Source organism: Oryza brachyantha, chromosome 11 (assembly GCF_000231095.2).
Source record: "Oryza brachyantha chromosome 11, ObraRS2, whole genome shotgun sequence".
Taxonomy (NCBI): domain Eukaryota; kingdom Viridiplantae; phylum Streptophyta; class Magnoliopsida; order Poales; family Poaceae; genus Oryza; species Oryza brachyantha.
Genome location: NC_023173.2, coordinates 15,854,086 through 15,867,150, shown reverse-complemented (window position 1 = coordinate 15,867,150; position 13,065 = coordinate 15,854,086). Strand labels below are relative to the sequence as shown.

Sequence of the window (13,065 nt, the reverse complement as noted above, 5' to 3'; positions counted from 1 at the left end):
TGCATCAGCTGTTGGAAAAAGCCTGCACTATTCTTGGTCCCTTCTTGCGGTCAGAAATTCTGAACTCCTGGAGATGGAGACCTCGCCTTGTGAATTGTGATCAACATGTGAACAATTGACATGCAAAGAGGTTTTCACAATTCACTGTTAATTTATCTGCTTAACGAACGGACAAACAAAAAAATAGAAATAATCAAACACCAGCAGTATGATCTCACTGCCTATCTCGCTTGCACTCTTCCTCGCGTAAATATCACGAGCAGAAAAGCAGCCTTTCCCTGGCCCACCGCCCAGCCCGGCCGAAAGCAAACGCTCGAGCTCCTAACGAGCTCGTGCCGAGGCTGATCGAAAGCTCGCGAGTTTTCTCGAGTCGAGCTTGAACTTCTCACGAGCTTAAATATACTTGTTATTTTTATTTGATAAATTAGTAGATTAATAATAAATTATTAATATTTAAATGATAAATTAATTTATTTTAGTATTATATATTAATTTTAAATCTTATTTATAAAATATAGTTAACTTAAAATTATTATTTTTATTTACAAACATCATCAAAATATATATATCATGTATTCAAACCAAACTCAAACCGAACCTTTTTAAGAGCTCGAAGGTTTGATAAGCCTGGACAGGCCAGCGGCTTGTTGACAGACGTAGTCGCAAGGGAGCAGGCAAGAGGCAGAGCCTCGTCGGGCCCGCCGAGACGGGAGCAGGCAGCACAGGAGGACGGCGTCACCGAACAAACCGAAAAAGCAAGAAAAGCAGACGACGTCGTGACAACAGGAAGTAACAGAAACGGTTCCAGGAACAGGAAAAAGTCCGAAGTCCGATGTGGCATAGCCCAGCGTCGCCCCAGCCCTAAAGGCTTTTAATATGGGCTTATCTGGATTCTGGAGGTTCAAGAATATTTTTCTTTGATTATCAAGATATGCTCATTCTCCAATTTTAAGGCCCTGATGATTTCAGGTTGAGTAGCATTTAGCATCATTGATATGTTTGTTGTTTTGCTTATGCTTTTCATAAGCAAAGACGATGACTATCTGCACCTTATGCTTTCAAATTGCTTCCAAAAGATAGTTAAAAATGAGTTCGATCACTAAGTTCAAAATTTTCTTGGCTAAACACTACTCTCGTTTCATAACGTAAGATGTTTGATTTTTTTACTTACAATGTTTGACTATTTGTCTTATTCAAAAAATTATGAAAATATTATTTATTTTGCTTGTGACTTACTTTATTATCAAAAAGAACTTTAAACATGACTTATCATTTTTTTATGTTTGCACCAAATTTTTGAATAAGACGAATGAACAAACGTTGCAAAAAAAAAATTAAACATCTTATATTATGAATCGGAGGCAGTATGTGCCATGTTCTCGGAATATATTGTTGTGTTGAGTTTTGAATTGATACTTGAGGGTTAAGATGCAGCAAGTGTCACTCTGTTTTACATTGATGATCCTTCAAAGTAATGCTGGCTAGCTGGGTGGCTTGAGAGTTGATAATGTCCTTTGCATGTTCTATGGGTTAGTGAATATTCATTATTTCAATTTGAATTCAGTCTCTACCTTATCATGCCCATTTTTCACAGAATTCCTGCTTTTCACATGACAAACCTCTGGCTCTCAGCTTAGTTTCAGATAAGCAGGGATGGCTTAAATACAGCTGATTTTCATGGATATGCAACCAAATACAGCTGATTGTAGTCAGTATTTAGTGTACACGTACTATTCTTAAGCACCTACTTGCAGCTTAATATATGTGAAGAACTCTTAAACAGAATTACCTCTTTTACGTGAGGTTCCTTCCTATTTGGTATGCAATTTCCACTGTTGAACAAAGTCCCTGCAATGTGCTTATGATTTGGGAATATGACTACTTATACATCCTTTGACGATTTTCTGGATAAAAACTTACAAATGTAACTTACAATATGTAGCATATCTGTTTATGAATATGTCAGTCTATATATATTTCAGATTCAACAAAAACCCATCTAAATTTTTAACCTTATATTTAGTGTTGATTTTGAGGTTTTCATCGTAGTTTATTTTCGTCATTTGATTTTAGATCGTTAAGACTATGTTTATAAAAAATTTATTTATAATTTCTTTTTCTCCAAACAGCTAAAAGATGACCACCACACGATTCGATTGTTCATAACTCGAAACCGGGGGTGACAGGATATGTCAGTAGTTATATAGGAAATTGGTCATCGATTGAGAAAAATTTTGAGAGAAGTGTCACGTCAAATATTTGACCGGACGTCGGAAGAGATTTTTGGACACGAATGAGAAAACAAATTTCACAGCGAGCCTAGAAACCGCTTGACGAATCTTTTGAGCCTAATTAATCCGTCATTAGCACATATTGGTTACTGTAGCATTTATGGCTAATCATGGGCTAATTAGGCTCAAAAGATTCGTCTCAAGATTTCTCCCATAACTATGCAATTAGTTTTTTGGTTTATCTATGTTTAATGCTTTATTTAGGTGTCCAAAAATTTAATGTGATGTTTTTGAAAAAAGATTTTAGAAACTAAACAAGGCCTAATAACATATGACAAGGAATTGCAGTTGAGCAGGATTGATAACCAACAAAGTTTCATACCTTTCTCTTTTCGCTACGGTTTATATTTATTAGTTACAATTTAAATTTTAACCTTAAATTTAAAGTTAATTTTAAGATTTTTTATTATAGTTTATTTTTAGCCTTAATTTTAGATGGTTAAGAATATATACATAAAAGTTTATTTATAAATTAATTTCATTTATCAATATGCCGTATCGCTTTCTTCGTGAGAAGGGCGAATCATGACCCTCTCACTTGTGGAGTCCTTGTCAAGGACACTCAGGTCAGGTTAGGTGGTAATAATCACTGCGATTTTTCATCAACTAAACTAACAGACAAACAGAAAGCTACTAATCACTGTCATTCTCAAATACTCATGCATCACTGATCAACTCCACTAACACCATTAACTCACTACCAATCATGCAGGTGCAATCGGGGTGATTCTTTGTCTTTTTTAGAAAAAGTCAAATGCCATTTTATAAATAAAAAAGAGTAAAGTACAATACCGGTCCTTAAACTTGTGACGCGGTATCACTTAGGTCCATAAACTTAGAAAATACATGTTTAATTCCATAAACTCATTTTAATGTCTAAGATCATGGATCTGGATGGTACATTAAAACGAGTTCATAGACTTAGATGTTATATTAAAACAAGTTCATGGGCTTGTATGGCCTGTATGGTACATTAAAACAAATTTATGATCTAAACATGTATTTTCTAAGTTTATGGACTTAAGTGGTACCGCGCCACAAGTTTAAGGACCAGCCATGTACTTTACTCAATAAAAAATAATTTGTAAATAAAATTTTTATATATGTATACTTAGTGATCTAAAATCGATATTGAAAATAAATTTCGGTGAAAAAAAGACCAAATTCAACTTTAACTTTAAAGTTAAAAATTTAAATTTTGACTTAAACGTAAACGAAAGGCTGGAGGATCGTATCTCACTTGGCTTTCATGCTTGTCACCATCTCCTCCAGAGCTGTTGATCCTCATCTGCTTCCTCCTGAAGATTGGAACAAGAACAGCGTCTCCTTGCTTCGACAGTACGCTGTTCATCTTGGTGCTCTTTTGGTGTAGAATTTTGTGCGAGAGAGAACATTTTGTGCTCACGCCATGGCGAGCGGTGGTGCCGAGGTGTCCGACCTGGCGGCGGAGGCGCCGCTCCTCGTCGCGAAGCCCGGCGAGCCGCCGCGCCGGAACACGTTCGCGTTCATCTGCGCCACGCTCGCCTCCATGACCACCATCCTCATGGGCTACAGTACGTTCGTCGTGCACGCGAGCATGACGTCGTCGCCGTCATGTTGTTGATGTGCTCCATGCTTGTAGATCTCGCCCTGATGAGCGGAGCGGAGCTGTTCATCCGGGAGGACCTGGGGCTCGCCGACGAGCAGGTGGAGGTGCTGTCCGGCTCGATGAACGTGTTCATGCTCGTGTCCATACTCACCGCCGGCTGGGTGGCGGACCACGCCGGCCGCCGCGCCACGCTCGTGCTCGCCAACGCGCTGCTCATGGCCGGCGCGCTCGCCATGTCGCTGGGCGGCAGCTACGCCGCGCTCATGGCTGCGCGCTTCGTCACCAGCGTCGGGACCGGGTTCGCCGCCGTCGTCGCTCCGGTATACGCCGTCGAGATCTCCCCGGCGTCCTCGCGCGGGGTGCTGTCCTCCCTGCCGGAGATATTCATCAACGCCGGGATCCTGCTCAGCTACGTCGCCAACTACGCCTTCGCCGGCCTGCCGCTGCACCTCGGCTGGCGCGTCATGTTCGCCGTTGGCGTCGTGCCGCCTGTGTTCCTCGCGGCCGGCGTGCTCGCCATGCCGGAGTCGCCCCGGTGGCTCGCCATGCGCGGGCGCGACGCCGACGCTCGCACCGTGCTCGCGCGCACCTCCGGCACGGCTGCCGAGGCGGACCTCCGCCTCGAGGAGATCACGCAGGCCGTCGCGGCCCAGGGCGAGGTGACCGGCGGCGTGTGGAGGCAGCTGCTCGTCCGGCCGTCGCCGACGGTGCGGCGTATCCTCACCAACGTCCTATCCCTCCACTTCTTCCAGCAAGCGTCCGGCATCGACGTGATCGTACTCTACAGCCCGCTGGTGTTCAAGCAGGCCGGCATGGCGTCGAACGCCGCCGTGCTGGCAGCCACCGTGGCCGTCGGCGTCGTCAAGACGTGCTTCATCCTCGTCGCGACGCTCTTCTCCGACCGCGTCGGCCGGCGCCCGCTGCTGCTGTCCAGCGCGGCGGGCATCGCCGTGGCGCTGGCCTCTCTGGCGCTCACCCTTTGCGTCGGCGCGCCGTCCTCGGCGCGGGCGGCGGCGTGCGTGGCGTCGGCGCTGGCGTACGTGGCGGCGTTCTCGGTGGGGCTCGGCCCGCTGGCGCCGTCGTACGGCAACGAGATCATGCCGCTGCGGCTGCGGGCGCAGGGCGCGAGCCTCGGCACGGCGGTGAACCGGGTGACGTGCGGCGTGCTGAGCATGACGTTCATCTCGGTCGCCGGCGGCATCACCATGGCCGGGTGCTTCTTCCTGTACGCCGGCGCGATGGTGGCCGCGTGGGTGTTCGTATACGTGCGGCTGCCGGAGACGAGGGGCCGGAGCCTGGAGGACATGGACGTGCTCTTCGCCAAGTGAATTTCACCTTGCTCTTCGATCGAGATGACTCCATTGGTGGTATTGTTGCTTGCTGCTACGATTGTCCAATGTATCTATAGTTGTGCTATAGTATTTTCATCATTTAATTTATACTTCTAAACTTTGGTTCATCCTTTAATATATATTCCCTCCATATTTTTTTATATGACACCGTTGACTTTTAAATCTATGTTTGATCGTTCGTCTTATTCAAAATTTATATCTAAATATGCAAAATTATAAGGCATGCCTAAAGTTTCTATAATAATAAATTATATTATAACAAATAATTATATAATTTTTTTGAATAAGACGAAAGGTCAAATGTGTACCTAAAAGTCAACGGTGTCATATAAAAAAATATGGAGATAGTACTACCTCCGTTTCATATGGTAAGACTTTCTAGCCTTATCCAAATTTATCATTTGGTATATGTATATAATTTATATATATGTCTTGATTCATTAGCATTCATATGAATATAGGCAAGAAAGTCTTATATTGTGAAACGGAGGGAGTATAGTCTTTTAAAGATAAACAACGTTAATGATAGGTGATGAATCTACCATTCCCTCGTCACCAGCAGGGTTTGCAATTTTCTACTGGAGGGGGCGAAATTTCAGGATTTCGGAATTTTTGAAAAAAAATTGGATTTTTTGAACAAAAATTTTCAAATTTAAAATTTAGTCAAAATTTCTAAAAAAAAATCAAGAAAATGCAGAGAATATGGAAGGAGAGGGCGAGGAGAGGGGAGGACCTGCGACAGCCGCCACCACCGCCGCCGGATCCTTCCTTTCCCCCTCCCCCGGCCACCACCGCCTTCTCCTCCTGCAGTCACTGGCGCCGCCTTCTACCCCTCCCCTTGCCATCATCGTCATCGACTGGCCCTCCTCTTGCTGCCATCACTGGTGCCGCCTTCCCCTCTCATGTCGCCTCCACCGCTGCCGCCACATTCCCCTCTCCACGCCGGCACAGGCACGTGCGCTACCACCGCCGTCACCTCTCCTGCCGCCCGTGCCGCTGTCGTCGCTTGTGGGGTTATGTTTGGGAACAGATAGGGTTTGGTTTAGATTTTTTTTTCCAAAATTTCTTTTCACCGAAATATTTAACCGGTAGATTGACTACTAAACCCCACCGGCAAATCCGAAATTTCTGAATTTTCGGGAATTTCAAACCGAAATTGCAATCCTGGTAACCGGCACCATATTCTTTAGAAGGAAAAAGATAATTTGAAATTAAATGACCTAGATGTCAACCTATTTTTGAAAGAGAAAAATAACGTGAAATTATAGGGTCCACATGTCAACCATCCACATATGTTCTTTATTTTTTTTGGAAAGAGAACAATGACTGAGATCAAATAATCCACGCATCAAAAAACAACTATATAGTGAGCAATTAATAATCCGACCCCTAGATTTATTCAAAAGTTATAATATGATATAAACTCTTTAATATGCTTTTTTAACAATCTAGTCTGCATGAAATGTGAGATACATTAACCATTTCTTCAATTAATATGAGAAAACTCTTGTGAGTGCACAATTAGTACATACATATAGAAATATATATGTAGCAAGGTACAAAACACTAACTTGAGGGGGCGTATTGCCTTAAGTAAGGCAGAGCGAAGGGCTCTCTTTGGAACAGAGAATTTTATATAGAAACTTATAGGATTCAAATTATCTATACTATAATAAAAAGAAGCGGCGGTAAGAGAGGGCAGTGAATCTACCCCCCACATCAGTAGGTTTGGATCCTCTGCCATGCCATACTAATGGCAGAGAATGAACAGCGCGATGTATTCGATGAATTTCAGCCGCCCGTTTCGAAATAGACGGCTATGGATCAGTATGCTACAGTGTTATACTATGGTACAAAACAGTAAATATATTATTATTTTTTACTGCTACAGTAATTTGCTACAGTGCGCTGTCATTCTCTCTTTTCTTTCACTGTGCTAGTCTGCCATTGCTAAGCAATGGCTGGTGATCCAGATCCCACATCAGTACCAGCTCTTTATTTTTAAAAGGAAAATAGTTGTAGAGCTAGAGAGCCAACCCTACCAAATATTTACTTTACATAGGAAAAAATGAATGAGGCCAATATACCCACTTGACAATAATAATTATATGTAATTATTAAGGAATAATTTATATATAGAAAATGAAAGTAATAAAGAATTAACTATAATTTTCTTTAATTAGAACCTCGTTGCAACACACTGACAATATGTAGTAGTGTAAATTTTTTCCTATGTGACTCTTTGAAAAAAAAAAAGAATAGGGTTTTCAAACTCCTATGAAATTTATTTGGAATGCCACCATAAATGGAGATCGATTTGGGAGCAGAGTTTGCACAGGGTCCAACTAGTTGAAAACTTAAGTTATCTCTCTCATCTAATTATACGTTTTTACTGTGTTCTGTAATAGTCTGTTTTGCGTATACATTTGACCAAAATTACATATTTTGTTTTCGGATCCTTTGTTCTATCATTCCTATATTATGAAGAACCACCAATTCCGATGCTATGGACTTGGTACATTGGAGAGGCTGAGGCAAAAGTTTATAGGAAGGATTTTTTTTCCATTACAAATCTTCGAGAGGACACAAATTAACAATGATGCATATATGATGTGTTTATGATTCGAATTTTCATGAGTCTTGACTGAATATAAGAATATTTAAACAATGTTTACGTGAAGCGTTGCAGGTACAATAGCAGGCTATAAGCCAACTATAAGCATATTTTAAAAAGACAAAAGGGAAGAGAGAAGAGGTGGGCTACTAATTTATAGCCAGTTGCACACGGGCTCCAAAACAAAATATGTATATGACATGCGAGACTGTGTATTGATATTTTGTAGATAACTATTGTATGAATTGACTATTAGATTAACTATAGATGAATTGGAGCCAGTAGCTGGCTATACTGTTGAACTTGATATTAGAGATCATGCATGGTCCACAGTAGAAACTTCAAAGAATGAATGAGAAGAAACCATTTTTCTATATATACCTATATATGGTGCAAAGGGAATATTAATACATACATATGTCGAACAATCAACCGACCGACAAAAGGACACAAATTAGGCAGGAAGATATGAAAATATTCATCAAGCCATCTTCATTAAGCATTCAGAAGTACCTTCTTGACAGAAGATTCAGAACTACATACATTTAGTTCTCCACAGGTGACACCACACCAAGGAACAATAACGATTGCAGAAGTACTCAAAAGCCCTGACGAACTAACTGATCATCATATCACTAGCATTAGACTAACAATAGCTAGCGTTAAGATTCGACCAAGGCCACTCTAGTTACCACAATCAATCAGAGTTGTAGTAGCAATCAAACAGATCGGCATCACGATAGACGGATGGTTCGTCATAACAATAAACATCATCATCATCAGAATAGGAGGGTGGTAGCTTGAGCGTCCTGATTCTAGCGCACTTGGCAAGCAGGGCGTCGTCGACATGAAACAGAAACCAGCAGCAGCTTAAATCAAGAAGCTCCAGGTAAGGGCAACCATCAACGATGGCCATCAGTTCATCTTTACTGCTGTCGAAGCCGATGCCCCGAAGAGTGAGGCGCCGCAGCTGTCGCAACCCCGCGAGCGCATGGAGCAAATGTCCACGCAGGCCTGAGGGATACACGACGACGCCGCCGCCGCAGTCGATTTCCTCCAGCAGAGGACACTTTCTTGCCATAGCTGCGAGCATTTCAAGGGAAAGCCAAGAAATGTCGTCATAGAAGCACGAAATGGAGATAACCTTCAGACCGGGTGACCTGCAGACGAAGCTTAACGTTCGTAAGTGTATGGTCGTCTTGCCTATTCGGTTGCCCTCCTGTTGTTTGAAGATGATGCATTCGATTATCTAGAACTTGCTACGTACTACCTTCGTTTTATAATGTAAGATATTCGATTTAAAATTACAAATGCCACGTGTTTGAAGTGTCATTTTTGTAAATCTCCTGATTTTTTTATTTTAACTTTTAATCATTTATCTTATTTAAAAATTTAGTACGAATATAAAAAATAATAAGTCGTTCTTAAAGTTTTTTATAATAAAGTAAATTATAAGCAAAATAAATGATATTTCTATAATTTTTTTAAATAAGACGAATGGTGAAACATTACAAGATAAAATATCAAATCTTACCTAGAGTAGATTGTTAGTTTGACTCCATATAACCAATCACGAAGGTACAGTTGCCAAAACAAGAGTTACCTGTCCACAATATACTCGAGCAGCGCATCGCTAACAAAACGCTTCCCCTTGAAAACCTCGAGCCGCCCGCCGGAGCGGTCGACGGCGACCTTCGCCATGGCGCGCAGGACCAGGACGTCCCTATCCTGATCTCCACGGTGGAGGAACTCGACCGCGTCATCCATGTCCACGGATCGCCACAGGTCGGGCATCTTCGCCGCGTCGAGCCACGAGCGGCACACGAGGCCCGCGCCGGCGAGCACATCGACGGCGCTGACCTTAGCAAACACCACGGACAGCGCGTCCGCCGGCAGCTCCGACCAGTCCCTCGTCGTGCCCGGCGCCGGCGGGGCATCCATGGATGGGAGTACGTACTGCACCCACCGTACTGCACGTACCACAGCGCGCAGGATGGAACACTGTTCTAAAGTGTTCGTGTTGTTGGTGTGATGAGGAAGAAGACCACGTCGTAGGACGCCATTTATAGGGGTAGATTGCTATGGCGATTGAAATGCATCGATCGTTGGTCTCTCCCTAGCTCGGTGGTGGTGCAGAGCGTGCATGGAGGACGGCGGAAGACGAAACGTAAAGCTTGCATGCCTGGATGATGGCCGCTTGGAATTCAGGAGGGAGTGCGATTGGATGAACCGAGCGGCAGCACAAATCCGAACGTTGATTCAGAAAAGTTTAACACCCCAAACAACAGAGGAGGCCCACGGGCATGCTTTTATGGGCCTGCCGAAGACACGGTGAAAAGCTCGATACAACATATATATACCTACGAATTTATATCATGTTAATTTTTATATTAGTTAATAATATCTCATCGATATGTATTAGATCCGTGGTAATTTTTGTTTCAGTTTCTGGGAACAAGAGTCTACTGTACCCATGCCGTAGCACACTGGCGGCACGGTCTGACATAGTTAGTTAGTGGGCCTTATTTATGCCGGCACGACCAGGAAAAGGCACGTTAGGCACGAAACTGTCTGATAGAGAAAAAAAAAAAGTCTGATATCACGTTTGGACTGATTTTCTTCCTTGGCCGCGCATAGACCTGTTGCCTTGGTCTTGACGTCGTGTCTCCGTGAGCCCATGGACCGGTGTAATCGCCGCTTCTGTTCCATGAAAACGTGTGGTCACACGCTCGGGGCTTATTTAGTTCGCAAAATTTTTTGTGTTAGGTATTACATAGGATGTTTGACAAGATATTAAAAGATTATTTTGGTGACTAATTGAAAAACTAATTACATTGGGTGTTAGAAAACCATGTGTCGAATTTTTTAAGCATAATCAATCCATCATTGGCACATATGAGTTATTGTAGCAGTTATGGCTAATCATGGACTAATTAGGCTTAAAATGTTCGTCTCACAAATTCCTTCCAAACTATGCAATTAGTTATTTTTTAACTATATTTAATGTTGTATATATGAGTTCGGCAAGAAACGGCGAAGGCAGGCTTATTTGTTAGAGAAATCATTTATATAGTTACATTTTTAAGAGCAAGTTCAATAGTATAGCCAACTACTAGCTCCAAATCATCTAGAGTTAATCTAATAGCCAATTCGTATAATAATTACCTACAAAACATATACTACAATATTAATATCTAGTCTCACCTATCATACACACATTGCATCTTGGAATCTGTGCTATACCAATAACAATTAAAGAAAAAACCTTACAAAGATGGGCTCATGAGAAGAGATGTTCATTTGTCCAAATTTTTTTCCCATCTTTGCCATGCGAGCTAGTGTAACACCCAAGCCTCTAAATCCATATAGTCCACTCTACATGGTGAGTGGATCCACCTTCATATAACACTCCAACTTCACGTACCACTTCAAACCTATCTAAAACTTTCATATGTGACTAAGCGTTCGGGAGTGGGGTGGGAGGGTAAGTTATCTAGCGCGGAAAACGTAGTAATAGATTAGTACATGATTAATTAATTATTAGTTATTAAAAAATATAAAATAGATTAATACGATTTTTTAAAATAACTTTCATATAGAAATTTTTTGCAAAAAAATACACCGTTTAGTAGTTTGGGAAGCTTGCATGTGAAAAACGAGGGTGGTTAGATAACTTACCCTCATAGCTGAACGCGGCCTAATTCTACCGAACGAATGTAGAGCCCTAACAAGCCAAAACGAGAACACAAATAGACCGAAACACTACCAATGGTTTGGGGTATTACACTCTCCCTCCTTCAAGGTTAATGCCCTTGGCAACTTACCGCTACTCGGTAGGTGAATACATAGGATCTCCCATCGGTGCCATGAAGCTACGACGTGTCCCTCCACCGGCTACTATGTACGTACACCCTTATAACGTGGGTTGAGGCTCTGATATCACCTATAACATCCATCCCCGAATTCCACATAGTTCACTCTACACGTTGAGTGAAACCATGTTTACATAGCGCTCTACTTATATTTTTATCATTGTTTAGTGTAAAAGGGTTAAGACAAATGTATTATGCTTAAGGTCAACTGAGTATATAGGCTGGCACATATGTGTGTTCTTCATTCTGCATGGTTCGGCCCATTAGACCTAAGAGTTTGATTGGTGGGATTAGTCTCAAATAAAAAGTTTAGATATGTTTGAGCCACCTTATCTCAGTATAATATCTTCGTGTTAACTTTTTTATATGAAACGAGAATGAAAATGTAAATGGGATCGCTATTGAATATGACTTTACTCACCGTGTAGAGTGGACTATGCGGATTTAGGAATTGGGGTGTTACATGTAATTGACGGTATCAGAGCATACTCTAAAAATTGTCATGTTATATTTATGTTTACTTGGAGAAGAGAAAAAATAAAAAAGAAGAAATATAGGCTAAAGACTTGTAACCAGCTAGAACACAAGCTCTAAAATACTAAGTGCGTATGAGAGATGAACCATACATTGATAATATAATATATATTTATGTGTGATTATTATATAATTTAATTTTACGTTAGCTCTTAATGATATAGAAGAATGTTAGAACCAGTAGTTAGTCTTTCTATTAACCTTACTCTTATTCCTGTACTGTTAAGTTTAACAATAAATATGATGTCATTAGCTTTTCTTTTCTATAAGAAAACTTATGTTGTCATTGGTTGGTCTTAAAAAACATCCACCTAACTTCTATGCTTGGATCCTACAGGAACAACAAAATGAACATGCAGCTAGCATCTTTAATTATTGAGATCTCTTAATTATTTGCAGCACTCGTGTTAGGTGATAAACCAATTGTCATTACATTAAAAAAAAAAGCAGACAACAAAGACAAAAGGGTAACCACTGATCCAACACATCTGTTGACAGGTTCACTGACAAGTGATCGACAAGACAGCAATCGATTGGCCTGCATGGTCGTCGCTTGCAAACTGACGTATCTCACTGGGACAAGACAACATTGGCCATGTGGATCTGTGGGTATCATCCTATTGATCTATACGCATCTCTGATCTGAGATTTTTTTTTTTTTGCTCGTGCAGATCTCCCGTTTAAAAGCTATCTTCCGGTAAGTTTGGATCGGTAATTTTGGACGAAATATAGTCCTTGAATTTTAAGCAAACCGTGATAATTTTTAAAATAAAATACCTGCTTAGAACATGAGAAATTTTAGATAAAATTGATG

The 13,065-nt window shown here is 41.5% G+C and overlaps 2 protein-coding genes across 2 annotated transcripts; one reads left to right on the top strand and one right to left on the bottom strand.

Moving 5' to 3' along the window:
* Positions 1-3,677: 3,677 nt before the first annotated feature.
* LOC121055799 (polyol transporter 5-like) lies at positions 3,678-5,300 on the top strand. The gene is made up of 2 exons (XM_040529075.1): positions 3,678-3,844; positions 3,913-5,300. Exons 1-2 carry the CDS (start codon positions 3,700-3,702, stop codon positions 5,205-5,207), a joined length of 1,440 nt encoding a protein of 479 aa, XP_040385009.1. The 5' UTR covers positions 3,678-3,699; the 3' UTR covers positions 5,208-5,300.
* Positions 5,301-8,542: 3,242 nt separating this feature from the next.
* On the bottom strand, positions 8,543-9,786 carry LOC121055689 (putative F-box/LRR-repeat protein 23). The gene is made up of 2 exons (XM_040528574.1): positions 9,449-9,786; positions 8,543-9,005 (listed from the first exon to the last, which is right to left on the bottom strand). Exons 1-2 carry the CDS (start codon positions 9,784-9,786, stop codon positions 8,543-8,545), a joined length of 801 nt encoding a protein of 266 aa, XP_040384508.1.
* Between the last annotated feature and the right edge of the window lie 3,279 nt (positions 9,787-13,065).

Coding starts and splice junctions, on each gene's coding strand:
- LOC121055799 (XM_040529075.1), top strand. CDS start 3,700: ATGGCGAGCGGTGGTGCCGAGGTGTCCGACCTGGCGGCGGAGGCGCCG. Junction 3,845..3,912: donor CACCATCCTCATGGGCTACA/GTACGTTCGTCG, acceptor CCATGCTTGTAG/ATCTCGCCCTGATGAGCGGA.
- LOC121055689 (XM_040528574.1), bottom strand. CDS start 9,786: ATGGATGCCCCGCCGGCGCCGGGCACGACGAGGGACTGGTCGGAGCTG. Junction 9,006..9,448: donor CTCGAGTATATTGTGGACAG/GTAACTCTTGTT, acceptor CTTCGTCTGCAG/GTCACCCGGTCTGAAGGTTA.